General features: G+C 36.2%; 1 protein-coding gene across 1 annotated transcript in view; it reads left to right on the forward strand.

Moving 5' to 3' along the window:
• The first annotated feature begins 798 nt into the window (after window positions 1-798).
• Window positions 799-17,301, forward strand: part of LOC149568971 (ras-related protein RABA2a) — a 50,020-nt gene continuing 33,517 nt past the window's right edge. Inside the window, exon 1 of the mRNA XM_089821785.1 lies at window positions 799-1,153. Coding sequence (XP_089677911.1) covers window positions 989-1,153 — 165 coding nt within the window. The 5' untranslated portion in view covers window positions 799-988. The remainder of the gene's footprint in view (window positions 1,154-17,301) is intronic.

The following is a 17,301-nucleotide window of genomic DNA, read 5'->3' on the forward strand; positions in this document are numbered from 1 at the left end:
AAATATTAAAAAGAAAAAAAAAATTAAAAATTTTAAAATCTAAATTGGTGACAAGTGCAATTGATTTGGAATTAATATTGATTAGACATTTGTATGCGAGATGGAAGATAAAGTGATTATCTTTTTTAAAGTTAATCCACTTGTCACAATTGTTAAAAAGATAAAGTTGTAATTAATGCATTCATTAATTAATGTTAAAAAATATTTAAATTTTTGTTGGAGAAAATTGAATATTACCCCTACAAAAATAGAGATTAGCCAATCACAAATAAGAAATTAATGTTTAAAATTTCATTTAAGAATAAATCATTGTAAACTTTAGCAATATGTAGACTTTGCTCATAAAATTTAATTGGTGTCCACAACCAAAAACATTAGTACCCTGCCTAATAAAAAATCTCTTTTACATAAAATTTTAAATATAATCAAATATTTATTCTACATTAGAAAACACAAAGGTAAAAAGGAACTAAAAAGAGCCCCTTCATCATCTTTAGATAAAGATGGAAGAATTCAAAAAATTATAAACTCGAAAAGTTCAAATTCAGCTCGCTCGTAAAGCAAACACAAATACAAGGGGGGAAAATCCTTTTAATATATTCGCAAAAGAATTTTAATGTATAAAATAAAAAAGATGAGTATCATATTAGACTAATAAAGTAAAAGAAAAGATCCCTGTTCGTTCTTAAAAGAAAACCGTCCTCCACCATAGGATGCTTTGCACTTAGCACAAGTTTAACCAAATCATACGATATGAACAGAACATGTTGGTACATGACTTTCGAAACACCTGTCAAGCTTCATTAGTTTTTATTTAATTCTATTTTAAAATCTCTGTCTATTCCTTCTTCCGACTAAGATGCACCACTTTACAACTCCCTCGCCCTTCAAAATTGCTCCTGCTCAGATCTCATCAAGGACCTTCAGAGAACTATCTTTCACACCCACAAAATTCTGATCTGTTTTCTGCGTCTCAGAAAGATTATAAATGGCCAGGAGAGCAGATGACGAGTATGATTATCTATTCAAGGTGGTATTGATTGGAGATTCGGGAGTTGGGAAGTCCAATCTGCTTTCCAGATTCACTCGCAATGAATTCTGCCTCGAGTCAAAATCCACCATAGGTGTGGAGTTTGCAACTCGTACCGTTCAGGTACACAGATCTTTTATTCACCCTCTTTTAGCTTTTTAAGCATACCCATTTCAAATCTCGCAAGACCCACATGGTTTGTTTCGGATTTAGGGAACTGCTCATTGAGTATAAATGATTGTGCTTTCAATTTGTGTTAGTTAGCTGATATGTAGATCTTTGGATTTTTCTTCTTCTTGTTGGGTTTTTACGCTAAATTGCCGTTTATCTCTGGCAATGTCTATTAATGTTGAACTGCATTTCTGCAAATTTGGCTTCTTACCTTGTTTTATTGACCTCAATCGCAGATGTAACTATGCCCTGCATTTGTGAAACTCTTTCAGATGTGATTGCTGTTATATTGAATGCAATCTTAAGAGAGTCTACCCACGTCAGTTTTGCTGAGATCAGTCTCAGTAGGACACACTCATATCTATAAATACAAAGATTCAGGATAGCTCACACGGTCTGTATTCTGGGCTTTCAAGAGTTTTCAATTTGATGCCAGAGACAGAGTTAGTGTGTGGTTGGATCTAGTCTCGAGGAAAGGTCTTGAAAATTACAATATATGGATATGCCGAACACTATATTTGCAGGATCCATTGGCATTTTGTTTTCTTGATCTCAATCTGAGTAGCTAACCCAACTCATGCTTTCTTTGAAATCAATGCGAATAGGATACTACCCTATATGTTTTTTTGAATCAATCTCAGTAGTGTCTGTGGGTTTTTCTCTTTAGACAGAAAATGCAATTTCTGTTCATTCACAACGAGCTCTTCAGACTGAATTTTAGTAGCATGCGTTCACTCTGACATCTTGATTTTTGTGAATTGTTATGCTATCCTAAATCTACTTTCATTCAGCTATGTATCAACTAGCATCTCAGCTTGGCATCATTTATCAAGGTTCTGTAGTGCATCAATCCCATATATGTTGCTTTCAAATGTCAAGGGAATAACTTGTCTGTCAAATAAAGGAGGTTGTCCAGCGCCTAACTCAATTAGGAAATATAAATGGCTATAAAAATATATGCGTGACCATCAAATGAGGCAGTGCAGGAATCCCACCACATTTCCTTTCTAGAACTAAAATCTGGTGACATCCACTTATGTCTTGCTCGTGGAATCCAATTCTAGCAGCACGCACCAACATTTTTTAGTTGTGAAATTGTCCAAGCACACAAAACCATCTTCTTGTGTGGGATTGTCTGTGGAAGGCACCATTATCTTGTACACTTCAACTCAATGTTGAATCTGTCCCTCTTTTTATTATTCTTAGTTCAATGTCTTTATCAAATGATATTAACTCACATCTTTTTATATTAAAACATCTCTATAATGTCAACATGTTTATAGTTTTTGTTTAAATTATGTCTTTGTAATTTGAACTAACATTTAGGTATTATGGGCTCAGTCTAAGTGGCATTATTTGAAGTGATTGCTTTGCAGTTAGTATCTCCCTATCTTAGATTTGCTACATGCTATGCACTATATTTCAATAATGTTATCCGTTGTAGTTGTATACTTGTCCATTTTCACCCCTTATGCTTGTAATACCAACCGACATCTTGTTATCATGTCTCAATCTATGTGAGTAGCATTTTTGAAACAACTGAGTTGCAGTTTGTGTCTACCTTTTAGTATCTTCCTATCTTAGATTGGTTACATGCTATGTGCTATATTTCAATAATGTTATCCATTGTAGTTATATACTTGTCCCTTTTCACCCCCCTTATGCTTAAACTAAGTCTTTGTAATGCCAACTAACATCTTGTTATCATGTCTCAATCTATGTGTGTAGCATATTTGAAACAACTGAATTGCACTTTGTCTGCCTATTTTAGATCAGTTACATGGTATACAATGTATTTTACCAATTGTGGCAATATACTTAGCTGTTTTCACCTGTTTAAGCATTGCAGTATGCTTTGACAGCATCATATGCTGACAGATTCTTAGTGTCCAGTCACATTGTGTTATGTCAAGAACATATCTGTAGGATTTGCCTGCTCTTAGTTCTTTTACATAGCTATGATCCTGGCAATGATTCATGGACAATTCTTCCATTTTATCTCAGTTGAGGTTCACCTGCATGTTGTTGTGTGAACCTCAAAATTGGTAATCATTTAGGAGAGATCCATTTGCAACTGGATGTCACACATCCAGATTTTGATTTGCTGGTCTTAAATGCAGGGCCAGGAATATTTTCTCACTCTCTTCAGGATATAACCACATATTCAAATTACTAGATTTCATCATAATTCTGGCAATAGCCATTCATATAAAGAAAAGTCACATTATAATTTGCTGATTTCAGTCCGAAGCACAGCGTTACAGATGATCCAGTTGAACGCTACATTCAGCTCATTTCAGTATATTAAAATTCATGTATCACACAGAGTAGTGTATTCACATCATCTTCACTTAAATCTCTGCTCTGTTAACCTACAAATGTATGTATGAAGTTTGGTCCTAATCTCATCAATAGACAAATAAATTTGTATGATTGTGATATTGCTATCAGTAACTACACAGTTGAATGATTGACTCAAGAACTGCACAGTTGAATCATGATAGCAATATCACTATTTGACTTGCTGTGGAAAATATCTCCTACTTATCAAAATTGAATGATTCTATTTCAATCTAAATTACTCTTGAAATCAAAATGAATGATACTATTTTAGTCCAAATTACTCATAAATCAAAATGAGTGTCGATCCTATTTCACAACCTGATTTTTTAAGACAATGCAATGTTCCTTATCGGGGTCTTTCATAATTTAATTGAGATTATTCAATTGAGCTTTTGTAGATCCAATTTTATATATCTTCTTTCCTCTTCTATATGTTTTTGGGTGATTGATATTCTTAATATACCTTGATATGACACAGTGCAATGCAGGAGAATCCCCAGAGGAGATGTCCTAACCCCCAACAAATAACCACACAACGGAATATAAATGATATCTTAGAGATTTAGATCCACAACAATGACAATTATCATAATAGAATCATAAGATTTACATCCAACATGCCCGGTTGTAAGGCCTTTCGGGTTACAGCCAAATACAAAGCAATTTCAATAGTAATTTTGCAAGATCTCACAAGATCCAAACTCCTAGCTAGTCTAGATCCACAATTTGATAGAAAACCCCAAGAAGAATGTAAACTTGTGCTCGCAAGCCACCAAGCAACCTTCTTGTTCTCCAAGCCACACTTAGCTACTAGCTCTACTCAAACTTCGCTCCTTTCAGCTACTCCACATTTTCCATGCTGGATGATCATAATTCAAGACTCCATAAGACCCTCTACTCATACCCAACTAAGCCACAAGTCGGCCTAACAAGTTACAAAATAAATAAACCCTTACATTAAATACATATTTGAGCCACAAGTTGGCTTGCAACATATATTAAATACAAAATGCCTTAGTTGGCTTACAACACCCATTAAATGCACCAAAGATAAAGATCCAAGATCCAAATAGGTTCATACATAGCCCTACAATCGCTCCACATAACGATCGCGCTCCACACACGATAAATGCACGAAGTCGGCTGTTCCAGTCCGTAAAAACACCATTCGACACACTACACTGCCAAATGTCAACAAAACCTCCAACCAAGCACTGTCGAGTTCCTTTAGGTGCCGAGTACCTTCAATGACCGAGTTCCTTCAGGGGCCAAGCACGCCAAGTATTGTCGAGCAACAATTTATGTTGAGCTCCTTTAGAGACCAAGCCCCTCGGCCAACACTACAACCAAGAATTGCTCAATAGCGACTGAGCATCAACCCTCCTACGACTGAGTCCTCCAACTCTAAGGTCAAAACAACTCCAACATGCAGGATTGCTAACTTCCCCAAGATGCTCCTGCATTAGACACCCTAGGCGCGAAAAGATGATCTTAACAGCTGGAAGAACATCTTGCGGGATTCAACACATAAATCCTGAAAATTGGTTCTTCACATACATATCGTCCAAGTTCTTAACTTGCACACTCTTCCCTTTATTCAGCTTTTGTCAATCCTTTCCAGCAATAGTCACATGGTTGCTCTTCTTCTACACATCCTTTTTCAGTGTATCATAGGTCTATTTTCCATGTCGATCTCTAACCCTCTCAAAATCCTTTAGCTCAACTCATCTCCCAAAGCTCAAGTTCCTCCGACCAAGTTTCTACATTCTGCAAAGGAATCAATGAAAACTTCTTGCCACCTTTCTCAACTTTAAATACATTCTTGACACAATCATGCACAACATTGGAATCATACTGCCAAAGTCTATTGAGCAATATGTGACAATTACTCATGTTCATAATATCACACAACACTAGATCTTTATACTTCCCAATCTGGAAATCAACAAGACATTGCTCCCTCAATTCCAAAGCATGTTCATCTTGTAACCAACCAATCCAATAAGGACAAGGATGTCTCACTCTCTTTAAACCAAGCTTCTGAACCATCTCCTTGGTAGCTTGATTCTTATATTTCCCAATTTGGAAATCAACAAGACATTGCTCTCGCACTTCCAAAGCATGTTCATCTTGTAACCAACCAATCCTATAAGGACAAGGATGTCTCACTCTCTTTAAACCAAGCTTTTGAACCATCTCCTCGGCAACAAGGTTGTTAATACTACCACCATCCATAATCACATTGCAGATTTAACCAGCAAACTTACAACAAAACCTGAACAAATTACTCTATTGGCAAGGTTCCAATACCCTTTTACCAAACAATAGTCACCAAGCCAGCAAGATCTCTCCTTCCCTCTCGGGTTCATTGACTGAGTCTTCAGCCTCATTCACAACAACAACTCTTCTATCACTAGCCTTCTAGCAACATTCATAAGCTCTATGTCCTCCTTTATCCAACCTTATCCGTCCTTTTTTTCGGTTCAACAGGTTTTGGTTCATCTTCTGCACTTGGTTTATCCTTTGCCTAGTGATCCTGCTTCTCCTTCCCTCGGGAACTACCTTGATTTCTTATTTTCAACTTATCTTCTACCTTCAGAGCATACTGATAAGCATCCTCAACCAAATTAATCTTCAGCATACCAACCTCATCTTGAATATTGAATCTCAAACCATTAATATATCTAGCCACCTTCTCTTTAGAAAGTTCTCTTTGTAATTCTTTCTACCATAAAGCAACATGTCCTTTCAACTTAGTCTGTGCCAACCTTACTCTGAGCAGATCTCCAATATCGTCCAACTCAAAGTAGTCTTCCAATTCACCAATCCAATCAATTAGGTCTTTAGGATTCAAAGTACTCGAGAAATTAGAAACATCCATCTTGTGCTTCAACTTCAACTGAGATCCAGATCTATCCAGTCAACCAACCCTATCTTTCATAGATCTCTCTATTCGATCAGTTCTGTCGTCACCACTAGATCCAACAACTTCAAAGTCTTCAGGAGCTTCCTTGTAACCATCTTAAGTACCCACATTCCTCGGTGCACCAGCAATACCTCTCATAATCTCATTCTTCATCAACTCCATCTCAAATCTGAAATTTGATCCAACCTTCTCTAAAATCTTGGTCTCCACAACATCACAGAGATCATCAATTGCCCTAGGGTCCAATCTTCTTGAAGGCATCTTCCAAGATCTTTGCAAACCCAAAACAACAAATCCACAAGATCAACCAAATCCAACCTTTGCTCCAATAATCTCCCACCAGATCAAACCTCGCTCTTATACCACCTAATGCAATGCAAGGCAGGAGAATCCCTAAAGGAGATGTCCTAACCCCCAACAAATAACCAAATATAAACATTATGTCAGAGATTTAGACCCACACTAATGACAATTATCATAATAGAATCATAAGATTTATGTCCAACATGCCCGGTTGTAAGGCCTTTTGGGTTACGGCCAAATACAAAGCAATTACAATAGTAGTTTTGCAAGATCTCGCAAGATCCAACTCCTAGCTATTACAAATCCATAATTTGATAGAAAAACCCAAGAAGAATCTAAACCTGTGCTCGCAAGCCACCAAGCAACCTTATTGTTCTCCAAGTCACAGTTAGCTACTAGCTCTACTCAAACTTCGCTCCCCTTAGCTACTCCGTCTTTTCCATGCTGGAGATCATAATTCAAGACTCCACTAGACCCTCTACTTATACTCAACTAAGCCACAAGTCGGCCTAGCAAGTTACAAATAATATAAACCCTTACATCAAATACATATTTGATCCACAAGTCGACTTGCAACAGATATTAAATACAAAATGCCTTAGTCGGCTTACAACACCCATTAAATGCACCAAGGATACAAATCCAAGACCCAAATAGGTCCACACATATCCTTACAATTGCTCCACGTCACAATCACACTCCACAGGCAATGAATGCACCAAGTCGACTGATCTAATTGGTAAAAACACCATTTGGCAAACTACGTTGCTGAGTGTCAACAAAACCTCCAACCATGCATTGTCGAGCTCCTTTAGGTGTGGAGCACCTTCAATGACCGAGTTCCTTTAGCGGCTGAGCATGCCAACCATTGCTGAGTAACAATTTATGCCAAGCTTCTTCAAAGACTGAGCCCCTTGGCCAGCACTACAACCAAGAACTGCTCAAGAACGATCGAGCATCAACTCTCCTACAACTAAGGCCTCCAGCTCTAAGGTCAAAACAACTCCAACATGCAAGATTGCCAACTTCCCTAGGATGCTCCTGCATCATGATATGTGAATAGATACGTCTTTTTATTATATTATTTGTTAATATTAATTTATTATTAATAATAATATTAATATAATTCACTTTATATTATGATTATTATGTTTTATCATTTTATATAATAATATCAATTTCTCATATTTTATATTAATATATTTTGCAATACTATAATATGATTAATATTTTATTTATTTATTATTTATCTATATTTTAATTTTATTTTGACAGGGATATCACAGTCCTCCCCTCAAATTTTGCTTGCCCTCAAGTAAGATCATAAATTTTCTTGTAGAACCAATATACAAAGCATATAATTGGATGCATGAAAAAACAAAGCATACACAAAGCAAACATGTAGTGCTTGAAAACACGAAGTAGACACATGAATGCATGAATACACAAAGTAGACACGATGCAGACATATAACACATGCATTCTTGATTAGTGTTGTACAATTTGTAATAAACTAGGGTTAAGAAAAATATTTACAAAATTTACTTTTCAATAGAATCCTGTAACCACAAGTGATCATTAGTACACACTTGTATATATAAGTTTCAAAGAAAATGTGAGTCATGATAAATTACTCCAAGCCAATCCTATATAAGTCCAAGAGTGGAACTTTAGCCCCCTTGGCCTTGGTGGTGTTTACGCATCCACACGAGGTGGCCTACTTAGTAGGATGTTTGTTTTGTTTTGCTCTTATTATTGTTCTTAGTCGAGAAGAACACTTGGGATGTAAACAAATTTCTTAGTCAACAAACTAAACGGTTTCCCTCAAGGCTTCATAGATCCAAGCCCTTAAGCCTTTCTTGAACGTACCCGCAAGGCGCTCGGGCGCGCTGATCCTATCCTTTGTTAGAATAACCGATTGGCTGGATTTACACTAGCCTCTCCCTGAATACACCTTGTTCTCTCTCCTGAGGTTACCCTTATAGGTAAGTTAGTAATAAAGTATATATGAGTTGAAAAGTCCATGCTATTCTGGTTATAACTCTGGTCTAGAAGGAATGCTAAGTTGCAATAGGTCGCTTTGACACCAAGCTCAACTGTATCTCTTAAGGTTTTTGTGGATCCAAGCCCTTAAATCCATCTTGGACATGTCGTCAAGGCATTTTTGGGGATGCTGACCCTCACCCATCTTGAGATAACCTGTTGGCTGTATTTGTACAGGCCTTTCCCATATTGTATCCCTATTCATTTCTTCCAGTTTAGAACTATAATGGGTCTGAGCATGGTATTATTGGAGTAAACTGATGATAGATAATTTGTTATGCACTTACCTTAGAGCTGCATAAGTCTTGTGTTATTAACAGAGTGTCTATCCTTCTCTGCTGGTGTTATCAATACCTGGTTATAACAGATGCAGGTGACTGTGTTTATTGGTCTCTATTTTGGTAGCTTTGTATTGCTGTTACCAGTTATCGGCTGTATAAACCGTTTGGGCTGACAGTGTATATGCTGTTTAGGCAGACAGTATATATGCAGTTTAGACTAACGAATACTCTCTGTTGCCTTCTGTCTTATATGCTTATTTGCCTTCCCTTAATCTGCTTTTGATCTTTGTGATAACATTTTTCTGTTTTCTTTTCCAGGATTTGAATCACTCACATAAATTTCCCTCCTACGAATACTAATCTGTTTAGGAAATCTCAATAGTGCTGAGACTGGTGGTTGCCAAGCCAAGTCAGACAGATTATACTGCACAATTAGATGATTATTATTCCCAAAATTACACTGCTGCCTTACCACATGAAATGGAAATCAACAATCCTGATTCACAGATGCAGCAATAATCTCTCTCTCTCTCTCTCTCTCCCCCTCCCTCCCTCACTTCCTCTCCCTCTCCCTCTCCCTCTCTTCTTTCCTCCCTCCCTCTCTCTCTCTCTCTCTTCTTTTTTACAGTTTCTTTGAACAACACTGCTTCCCACACGTGCAACGACAATATTGGAATGACAACCAAACTGAATGCTTAAAAGTTGTGGATTTGTGCAATGCCAGTATGATGAGAATTACAAGTTGATACAGCTCCTAGCACACATATGTCTCTCTAATATATTCTGGTGCAAGGATTGTCTTCCATTACAATCATCAAAGTTCTGTAAGCAGCACTAGATCTTCCATGCAAATTCAATATTCGTCGAGAATCATTATGTTGAATAAATACACAGACAACAATGTGAAGTGGTGCTGCAATGAGCCACACCAATTACTCACAAATATAGTTTTCCTTGGCAATATAGTGTGATCAGAATATTTCGGGTTCCACATAATTTCAACTCAGCGGACGATAAAATTCCTACTATCCTGTCACTGAATTAAAAAAAATCCCTTCCAATGGCAGAATTGTGTTTTGCAATATACTCCACGCTAACAGCTAAACATTCCTTGATGAATCACCGTCTAGGCCAATATTATGGACATAAAGTCTTATTACTCATGATGTTATGGTATGCTGAATGCTTGGTTTTAAATATAAAATGTGTCTGGTCCACAGATGCAAATACTTATATGTCTTCGCCTCTTAAACAATAGCTATGGCTTGTAATAGAAATAAACTTCTTTGTTTATTAAAAATAACTTCCACTGAATCCTGTCACACAAGCCTTAGAAACATTAATCTGCATTAAATACCTTTGCATCTGTCCATCAACAAATAAACTGCTGATGATTTTATTATATTTTTTTTGCAAATATTAATCTTTCACAATAGACTTTGCCAATTATTGAGGTTACGATAAAATATTTAGGCAACCTATAAGTTTCAGGCTTGTAAATACTATTTTATCTTCTGAAAATCTCTCTGATAAAACCCCTCTGACAAAACTATCTCTGATAAAGTTTCACAGATTGGCAGGAAAACCTGTTGTGATACCAATTGTAATGTCCCTTATTGGGATCTTTCATAATTTAATTGAAATTGTTCAATTGAGCTTTTGTAAATCCAATTTGATATATCTTATTTCCTCTTCTATATGTTTTTGGGTGATTGATATTCTTAATATACCTTGATATGTGAAAATATTTCTTTTCAATATATTATTTGTTAGTATCAATTTATTATTATGTCGTTATTTATTATTAATATTAATTTAAATCACTTTATATTATGATTATTAATGTTTTATCATTTTATATAATAATATTAAATTCTCATATTTCAATATTATTATATTATGCAATACGATAATATGATTAATATTATATATATATATATATATATATATTTTAATTTTGTTTGGATGGGGGACATCACAGAAAATGCTTTTGGTTTGCTGATTTTTTTACAAAAAGTTTTTGCTGCCATATCCTCGATGAAGCAGAACACTGGATTCACTCCAGAAAACAATCTAAGCCATCATCATTGGATGGAGAAATAGTTAGGAAAACATCTATGAACAAATTGATACATTTCAGGCGGACCCAATTGATCTTTTACTAAGGAGAAATTAGATACAGTTTCAGGAAATATTGAAGCATCTTCTTGTGATGGAAAAATTAAAATACATAATTACTGACCCAATCAGATGACTGAATCATGGATGTCGATATTACTTTGACATCCTCCTATTTCATTAGCACCAATTACGGAGTCTACAACCACAGGCATAAATCTTATGCTGACTTTCTGTGATGAGGAAAAGAGTTGGATGTTAGTACGGAATTTTACAACATATCCACAAGAAAACACCTGCATTCTGATCAGAGACTCAAACTCCACAACATTGTAAAGTTGGAGCCTTTTAGTTGAAAATTCTTCATTTATGCCCAATGTCATTCCTCCATAATTATATTACCACGGAAGAAAGTGACCTTTAAATCTCTAATGTATGATGTTTTAGCTACCATCTAGATTCTTGTATATCAGAATGAAGAACTTGGATGTTGTTGTTCCAAGTAAAGATGTAAAGATCTCTATTTTTTTGGATTCCAACATGAAATTATGGGGAATAAGAATGATCACAGGTCAAAATATAAAGGACTGTTGTACTTCAGAGGTACAGATCTAGCTTTGATGAAGACCAATTTATGATCACACGGTTGGTAGGTAACCTTAAGATTCAGGAGCACTGAGATTATTAATTGGTTTCATTAGTACCAAACGTGATTGGTTAGGAGCAATGTAACAGCTTCACAAGTAGCATGTTTTATGTCGGAAAAGACTACCGATGCCATCTTGAATTAATATTATTTGCATTCTTAAGCCCGCTTAAGAGAAAGTACGAGTCAACATTCATATTACACACTACCATGCCATGCCATACAAGAAGCCATGCAAACATGCTCTTTTATGCCAAACATGTTCTTTATGCACTTAAAGGCAAGATGAGAAGTTGACAATGTCTGATGTGGAAGTTGATACTAAAATTTTAAGGGACCGGAAATGCTTTAACAAGTGATATATTGAGAACAGTGGACTAGACTTATGTGCCAGAACAGTCATAATGTTGCTTCCCTTAAAGTTGAAACTTCCACTTGGGCCACATTTGGACAGGTTTGTTTTACTGAAGGCTATTGAATCTGCAAATTTGTGCGTCTTTTGGTTATTTGATATCTCTTAGAAACACATCAATATGTTGTGGATTTATGAATAACCTTTCTCTGTTGACAAGGACTTGCTTTGTGCTTGAATATTTTTATAGCCTGCCAAAATCTTTTGCTCTGACTTTGGGGCTTGTGAGGGAAAGCCCCGCCCCCTTCCGCTTCTTGCAATGGGGTAAAATTGACTCAAAATATTTTCATGGTGATTTTTCAGGGTACAGATTTGACCAGGAGTACCCATTCAAGTTCTATTATAATCAAGGATACTGATGTTTCAGTGTTTTATCAACACGTTAAGCAAAACGAATCTGATTGGAGGTTCTGTGATGATAAGGGAGCTCTATGTCATCTAATAACTTTTTTTTTTGTCTGATGGTATTTTATCCTGTGAAGGTTTTTAAGAACTCCAATATTTGTGCAATAGGGGAGGTCTATGTCATCTTACAAAGAAGACAATATTCTTAAACCTGTTTTATCGTATTAAAAGTTCTGTACCAAATACTTGTAGAATCTCCTAGTATAAGTTGTTATGCGGTGAAATTTATATATTCTTTCACTTGTGGGACCTTATAATTAAGGATACTGATGTTTCAGTGTTTTATCAACACATTAAGCAAAACGAATCTGATTGGAGGTTCTGTGATGATAAGGGAGCTCTATGTCATCTAATAACTTTTTTTTTGTCTAATGGTATTTTATCCTGTGAAGGTTTTTAAGAACTCCAATATTTGTCCAATAGGGGAGGTCTATGTCATCTTACAAAGAAGACAATATTCTTAAACCTCTTTTATCGTATTAAAAGTTCTGTACCAAATACTTGTAGAATCTCCTAGTATAAGTTGTTATGTGGTGAAATTTATATATTCTTTCACTTGTGGGACCTTAATGTCAACCTCTTGACTATTAGCACAAATATTTGCACTTTTAAGGCATATTCGATGTTTTATATTAGTTTCATGCATATTGCAGTTTAGCACACATAACTCCAAGTTTGATGGAGAACTTGTTTGGCTTCAGACCTGTACACTGTGCCAAACTTTTCTTTATTTTTCTGGGATAACCAACAATAAGAAGCTAGTTTTTGAATGAAAGGGAGGCATTTTACTAGAAACACATGGAGGCGTCTTGGTAGGACTACATGGTGTTATCTTATTAGTAAAGAACTGAAAAGTGGGATGAAGAACCAAGATTACTTGTTTTCTGTGGTACTCATTTTTCTTAAATACAGCCAATACACTCTTACGAGCTTTGAGGAAAAACTGGCGAATACTTTGGAAAAGCTTAGCTGACTCATTGGGTTTTAAGCGGACCATAGACTGCTTCCTTTAGTTAAAAGCCTGCTGGGCAACATTTCTACATTGTATGACATCCTCTATTGCATTCCACATCCAGCCTTAGAATGTTACTAAATAGTTTTGCATGAAGATTGTTGTGTTTTGACTCTTGAATGTTGGAACATTTGTATTCTAGGACAATTTTGCATCTATTTGGAAAAATTCAGAGGGAGTGAAGTCAAACAGGGTCCTTGAGTAAATTTTATCATTATTAAAACTTTCCCATTTTTATTTATTGTTTGTATTTGATCAAATAGTCAGTTTATTGGTAAGTCATTTTTCATATCTTATAGGAATAAGAAGTTATGATTAAGAAGTTATGATATGAGACACAAGGGAGCAAGCATGGGAGAAATATAGTGACTTCTCCAACAAGTCTGAATGTGGATTGGCAAAAACAACCCAAGTTCACAGGGAATGGATTAGAAGATCATACGAGGCATTGTAAGATGTGTGAGACTAGGTACCACGTGATGAGGAAGACAAGGACTATTGGCTGAGAGTGTTTCTAGCAGCACTACGAGGTACAACCATGATTGGCTCACAAAATTGGATGCTTTGTCCCTAGTCTCTTGTGATGTGTTGAAGAATTTGTTGAAGGCTAAGTTTAAGCTGTTAGTGATGACAATGAGATTATCATCGAAATTTACAACACCAAGCAAGGGAAACATGAAAATATATGAGCTTACAATTGTAGGCTCAAGGAATTGTTGCTGAAATTGGAGAACCAATTGATGGATGAATTAAAACCTCAGTTATTGAGGGATTGATCCCTTCACTAAGAAAGAAAATGAAGGTGGTACCTTTGTCCTCATATGCCAATGCCTACTATTGGGTGATCGTAGTAGCGATGATGAATCAAAAACAATCTACGCCCTACAATGGGGTATGATGAGAATAATGGGGTTGAAGGCCGGGAAAAGAACCAATAAAGAACGTAATGAACTATGGTGTATAGAGTGCGGAATTGAGACACAAAAGGTAATCGTCCTAAAATGATGTTCTGTGAGATTTGTTAGGTGATGGGTCATTCAATAAAGGAGTGCCCATATAATTTTAAGACTAGAAGTACACAAGTACTCTTCACATAGGGGGTGTCCACTCTATCAAAACCACAAAATGTATCACCAATTGATTATGGAAATCAACAAGGATGGCAAAATCCAATACAATGCGACCTCAGAGGATGTCCTATCATATAGTGTTGACAATGTAGCGAATGGGGCTATTTTGCAAGAGAGTGCCAAAATAGGAAAGACAAAATACAATTTTTTGTGCAAATGGTGTGGACTAGGTGACCACGAGGACACTAATTGCCAAGCATAGAGGTATTAATATGTTGGACAAGGAGAAACAAGACAAGGCAATTTTGGCAATCATGAGAGCACAGTCAGATTGTTGGAATATCTTATTGGAAAGAATGCTTTTGAGAGAGGGGGTGAATCAGAAGTACTAGCTTTCTTATAATTTCAAATCCTTAATAACATATCTTTGAAATGAACATGCATGCATATAAACATTAAGCAATCATGAGAAACAAATATGCATCACCACATAACACTTGAGATTTTGGTAACCCAAAAACCCTCCAGAAATAAGAAGGTAAAACTGGGGTGGGGATGATACCCACAAAATCACTGCAGTAATAATGTTTGACCACTTCTGATGGTCTGCCCTGTTAAAGGCCTGCCTTGTCAAAGGCTTTACACTGTATCAATAGTGATCTGGTTAAAGGATTTACAAACACTTTACATGAAGTGTTACCCTGTCAAAGGATTTAGTCACCTAGTTAAAGGATCTACAAAATAGCGGCTAAGCTAACCTATCACCATAGGGTTTTCTTTCTAATACAATTGCTGGAGAGTATTAGGTATAATAAACCTGATAGCTTACAATCCTTCGATTGCTGAATACAGGCACTTGATCTGCTTTCTCTGATCTTGATCCTTTATGATCTGATACTCTTTTCTTTGAAAATTAGTTTTCCTTATACACCCTTGTCCATCCACTTGTGTGCGATGAGATTTTGTCTTCCTTATAATGACACTCGAAGACTTAGGGGTAGTTATGGATCTACGATCCATATTGAATCTCTGTTTCCCGCTTAATCCTTGCACTTTTATCATTGGTTGCATGCCTTCTCCATTTTTCTTATTGGCTGCATGTAGATTGCATAGGAAATATAAATGATTTGATCTTATTACTTAAATCCTCCGAGATTCGTCATATGTCGGCTATGAAAACGGTTTTTATTTGAGTTTGTGAAGTTTCAAATTCATATGTTGATTTTGAGTTACTCGGCGCTTACTGCTTCTTGATGCTCGACACCTTCTGTAACTCGGCTCCTGTATATTGCTCGGTACTTAGATCATGCTCGGTACTTGCAATCACTCGGCACTTGATCTTCACTCGACACTTGAAGACTGCTCGGCACCTGAAGATCACTCGGCATTTGATGAATTTCCTGACTTGGCACATGCTGTGGTTCGGCATACACAGTGTACTGGGCTTCAATGTAGAAAGTGGTTAAGTGTGTTGGCACTCAAGTGTCAAAACCATTTTTAGACTAACAATCTCCCCCTTTGACATGAGTGTCAAAAACACTTAACTAAGCAATATTTATCTGATCTTATGAGTACGTTTACTGATCTGCTTGGTATATATACAGAGGTTTAACAAAAATTTTGTAACTTTGTAGCTTACAATATATATACCTTAAAATTATTATAACTCTTATAACTCCCCCTGAGTTGATCATGCTTATAACTCCCCTTGAGTTGATCATGCCGATGTCTTGTGCCGTTATGCCTAATGTTCTCTTTAATATATCTTCACGATATTATCTCCCTCTTAGAATAATATCTCCCCCTTTTTGATACTGATGTCAAAGGGTCCTAAATAGTAATGCCATGCTTGGCCAAAAATGTCTTGTTTACCTCAAGGAGTATTTGGAGAGCTGCATCCCAGTTATTTAAAGCAATATCCAATGACTTTTGTTGGATTGCAAGCTTTGCTACGAGATCAACAAGTTCTTCACGTGTAGAAATATTTGGATCCTTCTTCAGGACTGTTTCTGCATACATTTGCTCCTTGTGCAATATTTCTAAGTGAGGAGTAATGGAGGCTTGAATTTGCATCAGCTTTTCTTTTATAGTGGCCTCTTCTGTTGATAATGCGGCTAATTCCCTCTGAGTGTGTAATGTTTGAGCAAATTGCTTTTCACTCTGTGCAGGGTCAGAGGGTAGTTGTGTGCTGGAGAGCTTTAATTTACTCTCAAGGTTCAAAATTTTCTGATTTATTTCTTGTGTGAACCTGGAAAAATCACAAAATTTGCTATAAAGGGAAAATATGTTCCCTAATACACTTTTTACATTTTCCAATTTCTTGGCTAGGTCAACCTGTCCCAAAATTATGTTATTAGCTATTTTCTGATTGACTTTGCCTACAAACTTCTTTTCTAACCATTCCATTAGTTTTACATTAGTATCATGGCCTTCATTATTTACTTGGTCAACTATATCAGATAATTGCTCAAGTATTGGCCTGTTTGCATCTGGAGGTTGAAGACTAAACGCATCCATGAATATATCTTTTATTTCATTCAT

The sequence above is a fragment of the Cupressus sempervirens genome, chromosome 3 (assembly GCF_028749045.1).
Source record: "Cupressus sempervirens isolate cs-2001-9-10 chromosome 3, ASM2874904v1, whole genome shotgun sequence".
Lineage (NCBI taxonomy): Eukaryota > Viridiplantae > Streptophyta > Pinopsida > Cupressales > Cupressaceae > Cupressus > Cupressus sempervirens.